Below are 13,792 nucleotides of genomic sequence, written 5' to 3'. Positions count from 1 at the left end.
TTATATGGTTATGATCAATACCCTGTTTATCACCCTGTACTTTCAGCACACTTCACTGCATGATTGTGTTAATCTTGTGATGTTTGCTCAGATAACCAAATTTACAGCTGAGATCTGAGGCACAGTGAGATTCTTTGTTCTACTGTGTGGCTCATTCATTGTGCCTTGAGCACGCAGAACTAGTGAAAGTCTAACCACTGACCACTTAAGCTTAACTAGTTAAGCTTAATATACAGGATGCTATCTTTCTTCTGTCTGAAAAGTGAAATGAAACAGAAGAAATTTTGAAATGGCACACTTCCTTCTGTGTATATAGTGTTTAGATTACTTACAAGAAAAAAATAAATCAAGTGCAAATGTATGCTTCACGATACGCCTGAAGTGCATTTCCAAACAGATTTTATGCTCGAGTCCAGATGAGTAATCTGCCCATTTGCCTAAATAATTATTCACTTGATAATAATTCACTTTGAAAGGTTTGTCCCTTCCTCTTGTGTTTTACCCCCTGTATTAATTCTGGATGCAGTAACATTGGAAGGGGAAGACTTCAAGAGATTATTTTGTGTGTTCTTGGATAGGACGGTTACTTCCTGCTCCCAGGGAGAGTTAACGAAAGACAGCAGTGTAATAAAAAAGACTTGCTATTGATGTAAGCAGTGAATGAGCACTTGAAACAATAATATGAAACTCATGTTTTATTTTAAACAAAAAGACTTCCACAGTTTACTTCACATGGACTAACCACTCCACTAAACTAGCAGATAATGGAATGTCATAGAGAGGGAATTTGTTTCTCTGCTATTGCTATCAACGGTCACTTGAATCTCTGCCCGCTTTTGGGAAAAGTGGGAAGACTGATTCATAAGTACAACTTCGGAACGGGTGGATACGAGATGAATGATTTCCGAGAGATCAACTGAATTAACAAGAACTAAAATAAAACAGTAACAAATTATGACAATTGTAGTATGAAGCTTTTCAACTTGTCACAAGCAGCTAACAAACCTTGGAAGCAGTATGGAGTCAAGTGTTATTTATCCAGATGTGCAGCATACAGATACTAGGGAAAATAGCTCCAGAGGATGCAAAAGAAACTTAATTTTCAGCTCACGTGCCAGTCACGTTGATCAATATTGCCGAAATTTTCACAATAACATAAATTGTCTTATTTGCTGGAAGAACGAATGGACGATATAAAAGGAGTTTTTGAAATGGACAATGCCGCTCTCTCAATCCCCATGTTTTTGTGTTACATACTCTCCAAAGGTTGTGCACAGTTGAACAACGTAATAAGGAACAGATGGAACACCTCCAGTCATGATGCAATTTACTTCTTATTAACAGGCTGTGCAGATTTTTTTTAAATTTAGGAGGGATATCTCAATAATATGAAATCAATGGAGATTAAGTGAGATATTCGGCAATTTGCACAATATATTACTTCAAGTCCATGCACGTCATTAGTGTATCACACCAAATGTCATGACCATGCAGTAGCCAAATGAATGTGTGACTACTTATTCATATTGTACCATCTGTTCTCCTCACACTGCAATGAGAAACCAGTCACACCGCAATCTGAAGAGCGCCACTCACCAGAACTCTGAATGTCACCATTCTGAGTTGAAACGAAATGCCGATGAAGACGCAAACACTGCATGAGAAGTAATTAGTGATGTTAATAAGGAAATGTATGGTGAGTCAGGGAGCACTCACTGATGAGAAACAGAACCAGTCACACCAGCCAGCAGTCTTTTATGCCAATGTCAGTGTCTTGGAGGCAAAGGTCAGAGAAACAAAGCCTCCCATGCCACCTAACTTTATTTTTTTTTAGAAAAAGAGTCTACAGTGGGCAGGTTTCACTTTTTCTCACATACTTCAGCACAAATGGTGTTCATTGCTGTTTCTATTTAATATGGCTAGGACCTGTTCCACAACTGGGAGTGCAGACTACAGCACAGAGAGGTGGCAAATCCAGTGTTGGAAAGGTACAAAGGGGAGAAGGACAGTTCAGATGCATTAGCCATTGGTTTCAGGTAGCACTGGTGGACAGAGAAAACTACACAGTATGGGGGGAGAAAAAGACAATGCACAGTAAGAGAGGAAATTTGGGTCCTGGGGGTTACTGAATGAAGATGAAAAATGAGGGATTTGGAATTTGATGGCAATAAAAAGGAGGGGGGGGGTAAATCAGTGGCATGGAAAGGAAGGGCACAAAACGTTTGTTGGGTGTGACTTGTAGAAGGAGATGGGAACAACTGTTGAGCATAGAAATGAGAAAATGGGAAGGAAAATTATTAACATGAATTATGGCTAATAAGTCAGTGGGAGAAGAATATAAACTGAGAGGATTGGAAAAGGAAGTCTCTCTGTGAAAGAGAAAAGAATATCTATTAACCAGGTCTGGAGCAGATTGGGTACGTTTTGTGTACTGGGGTTCTGAAAGAGGGGTAGATTTGGATGTGGGAGAGTGATTGTTGAAATCCCTTTTAGTTTTTGACAGTTCAGTATAAAGTCAAAATTTAAATTATAAACCAACTTTTTTTATTCATACGTGGGACATGGGTGTCGTTGGCTGGCCCTGGCTGCCTTTGAACGGAGTAGCTTGCCCAGCCATTTCAGTTGAAAGTCAACCACATTGCTGTGGATCTGGAGTCATACGTAGGCCAGACCAGGTGAGCCAGATGGGATTTTCACTGTTATCAGTAGATTCTTAATTCCAGATATTTTTTGAAACATTGAATACAAATTCCACCATTTGCTGGGATATAAACCCAAGTCCCCAGAATATTAGCTGAGTTTCTAGATTAACAGCCTCGCAATAATACCTTTAAGCCAACTCCCCAACTGGTCTGGAAAGATATGCAAGGGTAGAAATTATCAACTAAAAATTAGAACTTACCTAATAGTGCCCATATAACCTTCTTTAATTGTTGTAAAACCATGTCTGGTTCACTAATGTCTTTTAGGGGAGGATATTTGCCATGCCTACTTGGTCTAGTCTACATATGACTCTTCGTGCGCAACCAATCTGGTTGACTCTTAACCATCATCTGGGTAATTAGGGATGGACAACATATTCTGGGCTAGCCAGCAGTGCTCATATCCCACCATAAAAAGAACCTCACTCAAAACTAGTGGAAGCATATTCTCCGATCATAATACGCAGTGCCCAATATTCAGCTTCAATTCAGTCAATTGGATTGAATGCTGGCAACTCTGATAATTGACAGAAGATCCAATGCTGTCCATTTTAATAGCCACCCAAGACAAATGTCTACACCATAAACCTCAGTGACATTGCTTTGAAGAGTGCGGTACAAAACCATGACTATAAAATCGACATGAGTATAACAACTGAAAGTAGTTTGCGTCTGCCTGTGTATGTACTTCCATCTTCCATGTCAAGAAATGGAACAAAGGTATTTGCCCATGCAGACTGTCTGTGAGTACCTGAAGATTCCAGTTGAGATCTGTAACACAGATAAGAGGTAATGTGGGAGCATTCCTCACACACAAACGTTCATCAGATGCTTTCGCTGGTGTTATGACGATTCCGGGCTCCAAACGCTAAGGTGCAGTCACATTATGCTCAGCACATTTCAGTAATTACTAGCAACCATGAGGAGAAAGTTATAAAGACTCAGGCGCCCACTCCTCTATGCTCAGACAGACCTGTTAGTCTCTTGGAGATCTTCTATCAGTGCAAAGTGCACAGTAAGACAAGAGGTTTGCATGTGGGAATTCATCACTTACAGGAAGCACACATATCAACAAAACAAACTGAAATGGTTATTTGCACATGGAATACAACGGATTTTATTTTTCTACAGTTTTTCATCTGTGGTTCTTTAATTACACAGAAGATGCGTACAGTGTAGATGACATTTGAAATGTCCCAATGACATTTGATTTTAAGGAAGTGTTCTTTCATGAGATGTGAGCATCACTGGCAAGGCCAACTTTGTTGCTCATCCCTAATTATCTCTGAACTGAGGGATTTGATTGATCATTTCAGAAGTCAGTGAAGAGTCAATCACATTGCTGTGGATCTGCAGTCACGAATAGGCTGGACTGAGTAAAGATGGCATGTTTTCCTTCTCTAGGTGACAATACTGATCCAGTTGGGTTTTTAACAACAATCAGTGATAGCTTCATGGTCACTATCACAAACTGGCTCGGAGTTTGAAATGCATGTATTAATTGCATTTAAATTCCACTAGGTGAAATTTTAACCCAAACCTCTCGGGATTAGTGAGAGCCTCTGAATAACTGCCCAATTACATTGGCATTATGCCAGCTTCTCCCTTAAATTATATCTCATATCAATAGTATTTATCACTGCCATTGGTTGATTGACTATCTTCACAAGTCTTTGTGTCACACCTCAAATCATAGCTCCCCAGTTAGTCTGCATCACCTCATGCAAGGCTATTTCACCTTGTTTGAGTAGCAGAATCTGGTGCCGTAACCACACTGAGTGGGATAGAATTTACAGTGACCTCTGCCTTGCTCTCTATCTTAGCCTGAATTTGCCTTCCTTCCAACTTGGCAGTGAGTGTAAGTGAAATGCACACTTAACAGTCAGTCATTAGCCCATGACATGTACAGTAGCTTCCAACAGTATAATACTTTAAGACATACTAAACAGCATGATTCCATTCTAAAGTTTGTAACAATTTAAGTACATATTATTGTACTCTTTACTGTTGAAATTTTTGCTTTAAATTTAATTAATTCTTTAATGGAGAACAGAAATGAATGGCATTTTAGGGTCCTGATGTGTCAGTGTAATCACCATACGGTTAACTAATAAAGCTGTCTTTTCAATCTAGATCATCCAGATTCTACTACAGATCTATTTATCCCACAAGGTATTTTAAATTTCCACAATCTGCATAACATAAGGAGCATAACGAGCTTCAAAGAACAATTTATCATTGGCTGGACGAAATTAGTCTTCTGCTTGCCATTGTAGCCTTCAGCTGAAAAAGGAGAAAGAGCTACAGAGTACAGCCTATGATATTACTAGTTTTATAAAGGGCATTGTGAGATGCGTGATGAAATCCATTACAACACAGTACCACAATGCTTTTATCAGAGCACTTATATTCAGTTCAGAGTGATGGAACTTCCCTGATCTTAAGTAAAATGAATATGGACAAAGTCAGCCAACCATCCAGTGGAAAACAGTCCACAGAATAAAAGCATCAATAATTTGGTACAAATTGACCATCTTATTCAAAGTGATTGCAAAGATCAATGGCTAAAATGTCACATCAACGTTGTTCTTTTGAGCTAGGAGTTAAGCAGCATTGTCAAGATGATATAAAAAGGTTTACTTTGCTTTGCATCTAACCAGTACTGTAACATAAAGAGTGGAAAATGCTCTGAACCATAGCAGTGGCACCTTTCACTGCAATGTATAGAAAAACGTAAAAGCATTTCACAACATATCAGAATTGTTGATTCTTGTCAGCCACTTCAACAGAAAACCTATGAAACACTTTACAGGGCAAATGTATTTACGCAAGCACTTGATTCCACTGAAATAGGATGACAGGTGAGATTAAGCAGAGCCAAAGTACTAGACCTCACATCTTAATACAAAAAGGTAATACAAATGCAGCAGTCATATCCACCACCACAGAGTTAGTGCTATAACACTTCAAATTACAGAATTGTGAAATTAGAAGAATTCATTCATTTTCTTCTTTATTATCAGTGAATAATGAATTTAGTCAATACATTGATAATCTCATGGGCAAGGAGATGGAAGATGATACCTGACCCTCAGCCCTCTCTAGCTACCCCAACCATCCAATAGTGTTTAAAAAAATACTACATAAAAGTTAAACACATTTGGTTTCAATGCTGATTTGTGATCATTAAGAATCAGTATGTATCTGTTTTTTTCCCCCAATATTCCTCAGTTCCCAATTTTGTAATGTCTTTGTTTTCATTTCTGTCAGACCTTCATTTCAAAGTTAAATTCTTGTCCATTCAACCATAACATTATATATTTGTATCATTACCAGGGAAACTGATGTGGGGTGTTGGTGAGGAAGTGTTCATGTTTTTTTATGTAGGAAAAACACTAAAAAAGTACTACAGAGCAACTTTAGAGGCAGAAAAGCAAGAAAACCTAGAAATCAGAGGGAAGGTGGGGCAAGCAGCTGTGAACATGTATATGTTTTAGATACTGGTATCCAGGGGCTCTGCATTGACCCTGAAACAAAGATGTGATGTTAAGCCGATTACTTCCCTTCCATCATTAAATACGTGGTGTTAATCTCTCCAGCACCCCCTCCCCAACCCCGGAGCAATGAGCCCAGACTTCCGGCAGCGACATGGGGTTGATTCAATGGACGAGGGGCGTGAATGTGAAAAGGACATGAGCAACATCAGTGGGAGCAAGGAACGTGTCGCCAATAAAATGGCACATCCTCACTTTCACTCAATGAGATCCACTTTGTTTTTAAAACTTGTGAGAAACTGCACTATACAAAGGTAACGTATCTATAAAACATGACCCCTTTATACACACACACACAAACAAAACTCCAGTCTAACACAGAGTTAACCCGGAGTGGGATCTCTGAGTCCCTGTGACTGAGAGCTGGGAGCAGTGTCCTTAGTGAGCAGAGATAACAAGGCGTAGAGCTGGATGAACACAGCAGGCCAAGCAGCATCAGAGGAGCAGGAAGGCTGACGTTTCGGGCCTAGACCCTTCTTCAGAAAAATAGTGAAGTGGCTGTCCCGATGTGACATTTTACTTTGGTTGGAGCTACCCAGATCAATTCATACCCCCCATCCTCGGCGCTGACAGGTGCCCTAAGCCCATTCCCATTCAAGAAAAATAAACGGCGATGGATAACAATTATCATTGGGATGGCAAAAATTAAAGTTCCGCAGATAGGAGAGGGAGTGTCTGTGTGTGTGTTCACACTAGATTGTTTTAATTTATCTCAGCACTAACTCTGTGGTTCTGTATCCCCACCGTTGTAATTAGATCCATTCACTTATGTTTAGCTGCAAGGATCCCCCTGAAAGATCATCCCAAAAAAAATGTAAACTTAGGGAAATGTGTTTAAAAGTAACTGCGTCATTTGAAGTTTTAAATCATAAAGCCAAACTTTTAAAAAAGTTTCAACCCATTAACACGCTGGGCCCTTGCAACATTACGGATCTGGTCATTGTGCATTCAATGTAGGTTATTTGAGAGCTCATTAAAGCGTTAAACTACCGCGGTGACAAGTCCTGTATATTTTCACGAGCCGCTTGCAGTATAAGATCGCAGCCCGGATAAACAAGGAATAGAGTTTGGTGGGGGGAAAGAGAGGAATCTCTATTCTATCGGAGGCCTGATCAGCATTATATCCGGATGGTTAGTAGGATTACATACACAACACACACACACAGAAGGCCAACATCTGCACAAACCAGTCACTCAGACGTAGATGATGCGCGCTCCCTCTTCTCAGAAGAGTAGCTTGACCACCTTACAGCGAGATCAGCGATGTGATTCCTTTAAAGCCAACCGCTTCGATGGGGTTGGGAGGTTGGGGGGTGGTTTCAAATAGGGAAAGGTAGGAGGAGTTCGGCAGGAGACGAAGGGTGAATTGAAGAGTCCAAAAGTCAGCAAGGTGAATCAAGCATTGCTGCCTGGTCACATATTCTCTTTCTTTAAGCAACACTGTCAATATTATTCAGATCCAGGTGCTGTGTGTAGCTAGGAAGTCTGTGACCCTGGGGTGATGTGCTGGGGTTGTTTCAATTCTAAGCCTCTGAAAGTTGAGACATTTTTCTTTCATTAAGAGGGTCCCTAAGCGGGAAGGAGGGGGGGTTGATTTCACTGTTCTTGTCCTTGACCAGCAGTTTGCTCAATCTTGCATTTTCACGACCCTGCTCTCCAGACCCCTACCGAGAGTGCAAAGATTTGACTTCTTCCACCAGAAAACGCCCTACAAAATCTCCAGCCGGGAGTTAGTTTTAAAAAACGAGCCAGTATGTCAGTGATTCGAGCTGGGGTAGCGCCACTCCCTCAGCCAGAGCACCCAGTCACTGGGAATCTTGTCCCTGGTTGAGATGAGACTGTACACGGTTTGGCCGGGGACTGAGACGAGAGACTAATATCCCAACCGAGGGCCATCAGACCTGTAGCTGGACCGCTGCATTGTCAGAAACACACCGGCTGTGAGCTGTCAGCAGAGTAGTTTCATTTTCCCACTGCACAACCCGTTATCTCCTGGGAGGTAGGACAGTGCCACAAGATCACTCTTTACAGCCCACCTCCCGGAACCTTACCGCAGTTAAAGATTCACACATAACCCATTGCTCACAAGTGCAAAACAAGTCGACTTGGTAAACTTCAAACTTACCATTGCAGAGTAATGCGGCAAAAATCAAAATCTCAGCCATGCAAGGGCGTAGGGAAGTCAGCTTTGCAAATCCCAAAGTCCTCATGTTGCCCCAGGAAATATTTGTAATCTTCCCAATGGGACACCTTAACTATCTGTCGGAACCAAGGAGACTTTGGAAAGCTTTGCTCTCTTTAAAACTCCGTGCACTGTTTCCTCCTGTCCATGCCCAGGCCAGGCCAGCGGAGTTGCCAAACAGCCAGGGATCACAGTTGAGAGGAGACGAGCCGAGCCCAAAAGGGGAGAGGAGATAACCAGACCCACTTGCCCCCCCCCAGCTCCCTTCTGCCTTATCGCTGTGATCATGCTCCACACTCACTCACTGCCTCCACGGCCTCGGTTTGTGATAGGCAACTAAGATAACCAATCGCAGCCAGGAACCCTGAAGACCCCGCCCAACAAGTGGGTGGAGCCCGCTTGTTATTGGTTGACGTGCGCGACGGGGCGGGACTAGTGCTATCCAGCCCAGATGCACCGGAGCCCGACAGAAATTTGTGCGTGCGTGTGTGTGTATATAAGCATATGTATGAGTGAGTCTGTGTGAGAACTTACGTGTGCATGAGTACATGAGTAATTTTTGTGTCTGAGCTGCCTAATGCCTACGCTGTGTTAGACTCTGACAGGTGATATGTATGTATGTATGTATGTATGTATGTATGTATGAATGAGAGAGAGAAAGCTAGAGAAAGCTGCCCTGGGGCGGCTCCTCTCTGCATCCCTATCTTGCAGAGTCTTCACAAACTTTCCGAAAGCGCTCACTTCTGCCTTTTTCTTCAACCTGATTTGCATTCGGACCCACACCGTCTTTGTCAAGCGTTCAGAGCAGAAGTCACTTCAGCTGATGACCTAGTTGGGAAATGATTGATAATGATCCTAGCTTCCCTCTGCCCGCCCTTGCCAACATTTCGACTGTCTGCTTATCCCGTTGGTTTTATGAGGGCGCGCTTTCAATTTTTTAACATTTTAAAAACCGCTTCCAAAAGTCAACTGCCTCCTCGGAACTAAAACAAACGCCAACACAATGATGGCAAAATCGTGGTTTTATTTTTGCCGGTGTTTAATTCAGTTTTATTTTAAAATAAGGGAGTTTGCAATTTCATATGTTGGAGTCTCCCAACTCGCATTAATTTAGACTCATGCTGTCTTTAATTCGAAATTAAAAGATTAAATATTTGATAGACTAATCTTATACAAATTGTAAATTAATTAAAGTGCAATTTCCGATCATTAATATGCCTTTGTTGAGTAGCACCTGGTATCAGCCAGGCTTTGCACATTTTAAAAAAATGCTAATTGAAAGAGTCGAACCATTAAATTGCAAATATTTATTAGAGAAGTCTTTTAGAATTCAGTTCCTGTAGGTTTTTTTTCCTGATATCAAATAATGTTTTAAACTGTTGATTCACGAAGATAGAAATCAAGGTGACTGGATTAACGAGGCTTTCTTAAAATCCAAATAAAACCAAAAAAAAATCCACTTTTCAACAAAACCTTTTTCAATCTTACAAGCAGGCGACACATTAAGACAGAACATGTACTTAATATTGCAGAATCTCTCTGATGAACATACACTAAATTACACGTCTGTAAAGCATTCTGAAGCACCGAACAATTAGGAGTGAAGTTTACTGATTGATGTCTCATTTTTAGTGTGATGCAGTTAGTACTGCTGTTAAAATATTTAAAGCTCAGCATTAGTTTGGCTCAGTTCCCGTTTGCAAGTCTCTGCGTTCATTTTCACTCGCATTTGTCTGCAATGGTGAAGTAATTACGACATCTAGTGGCTTGGTGTCATTGTACATCCTCATTCTAAAACCTTGGCTGCTCCCATTACCACAAGCTAGTCACCCGCTTGCTGGGTCTGGGGAGGGGAGAGAAGTTTGCAGAGTCAATCGTTGCTCTTTTAGTTTTAGCGTTGGTATAGTCTTTAATCACAAGCAGAAGGCAGGGGATTTCCGATCGATATAAATAATGGAAACGCCGGTCTGCAAAACCCCACATGTATTCAACACTTAGGAGCGTTTCCTATGAAAATTAAAGTGTTCAGGTTCCTAAAACAATGGGTTCACTCACGTTTCGATGTCAATGACCCCTTTCATCAAAACCATCGTTGCTGAGGGCACAGAATCAGTGAGTACAGATACCGCCCTTCAGACTGTATGTGCTGTATGCATTTGCTAAAACATAAAGCAGTCTCATCACAAATCTGAAGTATATTTGTTCATGCTTTAGTATAAACTTGCTTCGACTTCAAGGATGCAGAGGAACCCATTTAGCGGAGGGTACAGGTTTGTCTTAAAAATGAATTTGCATTCTCAGGACTTCCAAAAGGCAGTACTTTTGAAACATAGTCACTGCTGAATGTGTTGCCATGCCCAAATGAACAAAAGCAGCACAGGATTCACTACTCTCCATTTAATAGATGGTTGTTGCCAGTGAAACAACCTCATTTTCAACTATTTACTTTTTCTAGCCCTCTTGGTCCCTCTGCACCAAAGCATCTGTGATTAGGAGGATAGTTCAGTGTTGTGCTCTCCATCGTCCACAGAGCTACGCTGGGTCTAGACACTGAAAGGTGTGTAACTGCGTATGAGGTAACAAGGTGTAGAGCTGGATGAACACAACAGGCCAAGCAGCATCAGAGGAGCAGGAAGGCTGACGTTTCGGGCCTAGACCCTTCTTCGCATGAGGCTGGTTTTTACATCCAGAATCTGTGTGTTTAGCAATAGCTGCTTTGGGGAATCGTAAAAACATACCTTATTCAGAACATTTATAAAATTATCTTCCAAAGCATTTCAAATTGAATATTAAAAAGTGTGCAATTACATCAAACATTTCTGCACGCAGCATTCAGCTCTCTGAGGTTGCTCAATACAAACGCAGTACTCTAGATAATTACAAGATGCATCCTGTAAAGCCCAATGGATTTTGTTTCCAGTTTCCAGTATTTCAATATGCAAAGGCTCAAACACCTTAGATGGTGGCCTTTCTCCCTGAAGAACCAGGTTTTATCACAAAAATATGCTTATTAATAAAGTCAATCATTTAAAGTGTAATGCGAAACATTCCATGCCAGGCACTTGACCTGAGGAGCTTCTGCACATTTTTCATTTTCCCACCTGTGTACTACGGCTGAATGGTCTGAGACGTTTGATTTCCCCTCCTGTGCCTTTGTGGCAGCTGTCCCAAGCTTTCATACAGGTTTTTCCCACTGTGGCCCCATTTTGTGGCTTGAAAATTGTTGCAATCCTTTGGTGAAATGGGGGTGTGGGGTGGAGTGTGAGAGTGGTGAGTCAGGGATCGGACATTGCTGCCTTTTTTTATTCACTCACGGGACATGGGTGCTGCTGGCTGGCCGGCATTTCTTGCCTGTTCCTAGATGGTGTTGAGACGGTGGTGATGAGCTGCCTTCTTGAAGCGCTGCAGTTCACTTGCTGTAGGTTGACCCACAATGCCATTAGGGAGGGATTTCCAGGATTTTGATCCAGCGACAGTGAAGGAGTGGCAATATATTTCGAAGTCAGGATGGTGAGTGGCTGAGAGGGGAACTTGCATGTGGTGGTGCTCCTATGTATTTGCTGCCCTTGTCCTTCTAGATGGAAATGGTTGTGGATTTGGAAGTTGCTGTCTGAGGATCTTTGGTGACTTTCTACAGTGCATCTTGTAGATTGTACACACAGCTGCTGCTGAGTGTTGGTGGAGGATGGAGTGGATGTTTGTGGATGCAGTGCCAATCAAGCAGACTGCTTTGTTCTGGATGGTGTCAAGCTTCTTCTTGGAGCTGCACCTATCTGGGAAAGTGGGGAGTATTCCACCACACTCCTGACTTGTGCTGTGTGGGTGGTGGACAGGCTTTCGAGAGTCAGGAAGTGAGTTACTAGCTGCAGCATTCCTAGTTTCTGACCTGCTCCTACAGGCACTATGTTTATGTAGTGAGTCCAGTTGAACTTCTTGTCAGTGGTAACCCCCAGGATGTTGAGAGTGGGGGATTCAGTGATGGTAATGGTGTTGAATGCCAAGGAGCATTTGTTAGATTGTCACTTATTGGAGATGGTCAGTGCCTAGTATTAGTATGATGCAAATGTTATTTGCTGCAGTTGAGATCACAACTCCAAATTTCAGCTCATGAGATCACTTAAGGTCCTGACCCTTACATTATCCTTGCTTAGTGCATCTCTCAGCATTCATCATGGATTTTGGAATCTGCCAGCCTGCAATACCTAGTCATGGACAGCTCCATGCACTGAAAGACTGGCAAGTTTCAGGCAGACTGAAGAGTGTCTTTAACTCAGCCCCAGGTGATGGTTACCTCGGTGTGTGTCCAGAGGAATAGCCCATACAGCCCAAAATTCAGAATCACAGAGCAAACTGCTCAGGATGAGCCTCGACAAAAAGCATTGCATCTCTTTCTGCTCCTTCCTTGCAAAGGCTCATTCTAGAAGTCTTCCTGTCCTCATCATGAAGGCGACATGTGGAAGGGGTGAGACTCAGACATGCAGGAAGGATTTGATGGGAGGGGTCTTTTTCACCACCAGACATGCTAAATCCTTTTGCTTGTTTGAAAGTTCTGGCAATGAAGCACTCTGCCAAGTGGTTTTCATGATCTGCTCAAAAGCCATCCAAGAAGATATGTCATTTCCTTTGCCCACATGGCCTTAAGGAGGTTACATTCTGACTATTGCCTGATGGATTGTGATCAAAAGCATTCTTCTGTCTAAGCTTATCCATAAGAGATAGGTGCCATAGCCTGGCACAATGGAATGGAGCATGTTATGGCAATGTGGTCAGATCCATGTTTTGCAACATTTGGGATGAACATTGAATTCACTCCCTCTTTTTGTGCAGATCTTGGCATGTATTCTACCAGGTAATAATGCGTCGTTTCTTTTAATTAGTACTTGCACAGATGTACTATTGTACTACCACAATTCTATTGGTAATAGTAAAGTTACATTGGAATCTGTCAGTACAATGGGCAAATTCAGGTGCAAGAATAAACTCTTTTTAAAAAAATTGAATACCTTTTCTGTATTTTCCCATCATGCAATTCAGTATATATAAAAGATAATCATTTTCTCTTTCATGTACCTTTACAGCACCAGAATTCTCCAACTAGTTCTATCAGGAAGTTTGTGGCTCAGTTCAAGATAAATCCTCAGCAGACCTATCTGTGTTTGTCTTTATTTATTCAATGTTGTTTAATTTATAATTTATGGCTGCCTGTAAAGCACAAAGATCCAACACTGAGCACAGTACCTCCTAAAATACAATGTAAAACCTTACTTATCTCCAGACTCACAAGAGTACATTTATCTCTTTATGATAATACTCTAGATTAGCAAGTTTTCTTTTGTTCCCTTTGTTGGCACTTC

The 13,792-nt window shown here is 41.5% G+C and overlaps 1 protein-coding gene across 1 annotated transcript in view; it reads right to left on the bottom strand.

Annotated features, from left to right (window-relative positions):
- Nucleotides 1-8,719, bottom strand: part of si:dkeyp-14d3.1 (transmembrane protein 132D) — a 909,489-nt gene extending 900,770 nt beyond the window's left edge. Inside the window, exon 1 of the mRNA XM_048611779.1 lies at nucleotides 8,382-8,719. Coding sequence (XP_048467736.1) covers nucleotides 8,382-8,466 — 85 coding nt within the window. The 5' untranslated portion in view covers nucleotides 8,467-8,719. The remainder of the gene's footprint in view (nucleotides 1-8,381) is intronic.
- Between the last annotated feature and the right edge of the window lie 5,073 nt (nucleotides 8,720-13,792).

The sequence above is a fragment of the Rhincodon typus genome, chromosome 24, assembly GCF_021869965.1.
Source record: "Rhincodon typus isolate 14 chromosome 24, sRhiTyp1.1, whole genome shotgun sequence".
In the NCBI taxonomy this organism is placed as follows: domain Eukaryota; kingdom Metazoa; phylum Chordata; class Chondrichthyes; order Orectolobiformes; family Rhincodontidae; genus Rhincodon; species Rhincodon typus.
The sequence above is the reverse complement of the archived record's forward strand: the minus strand, read 5'-3'. Positions and strand labels throughout refer to the sequence as shown.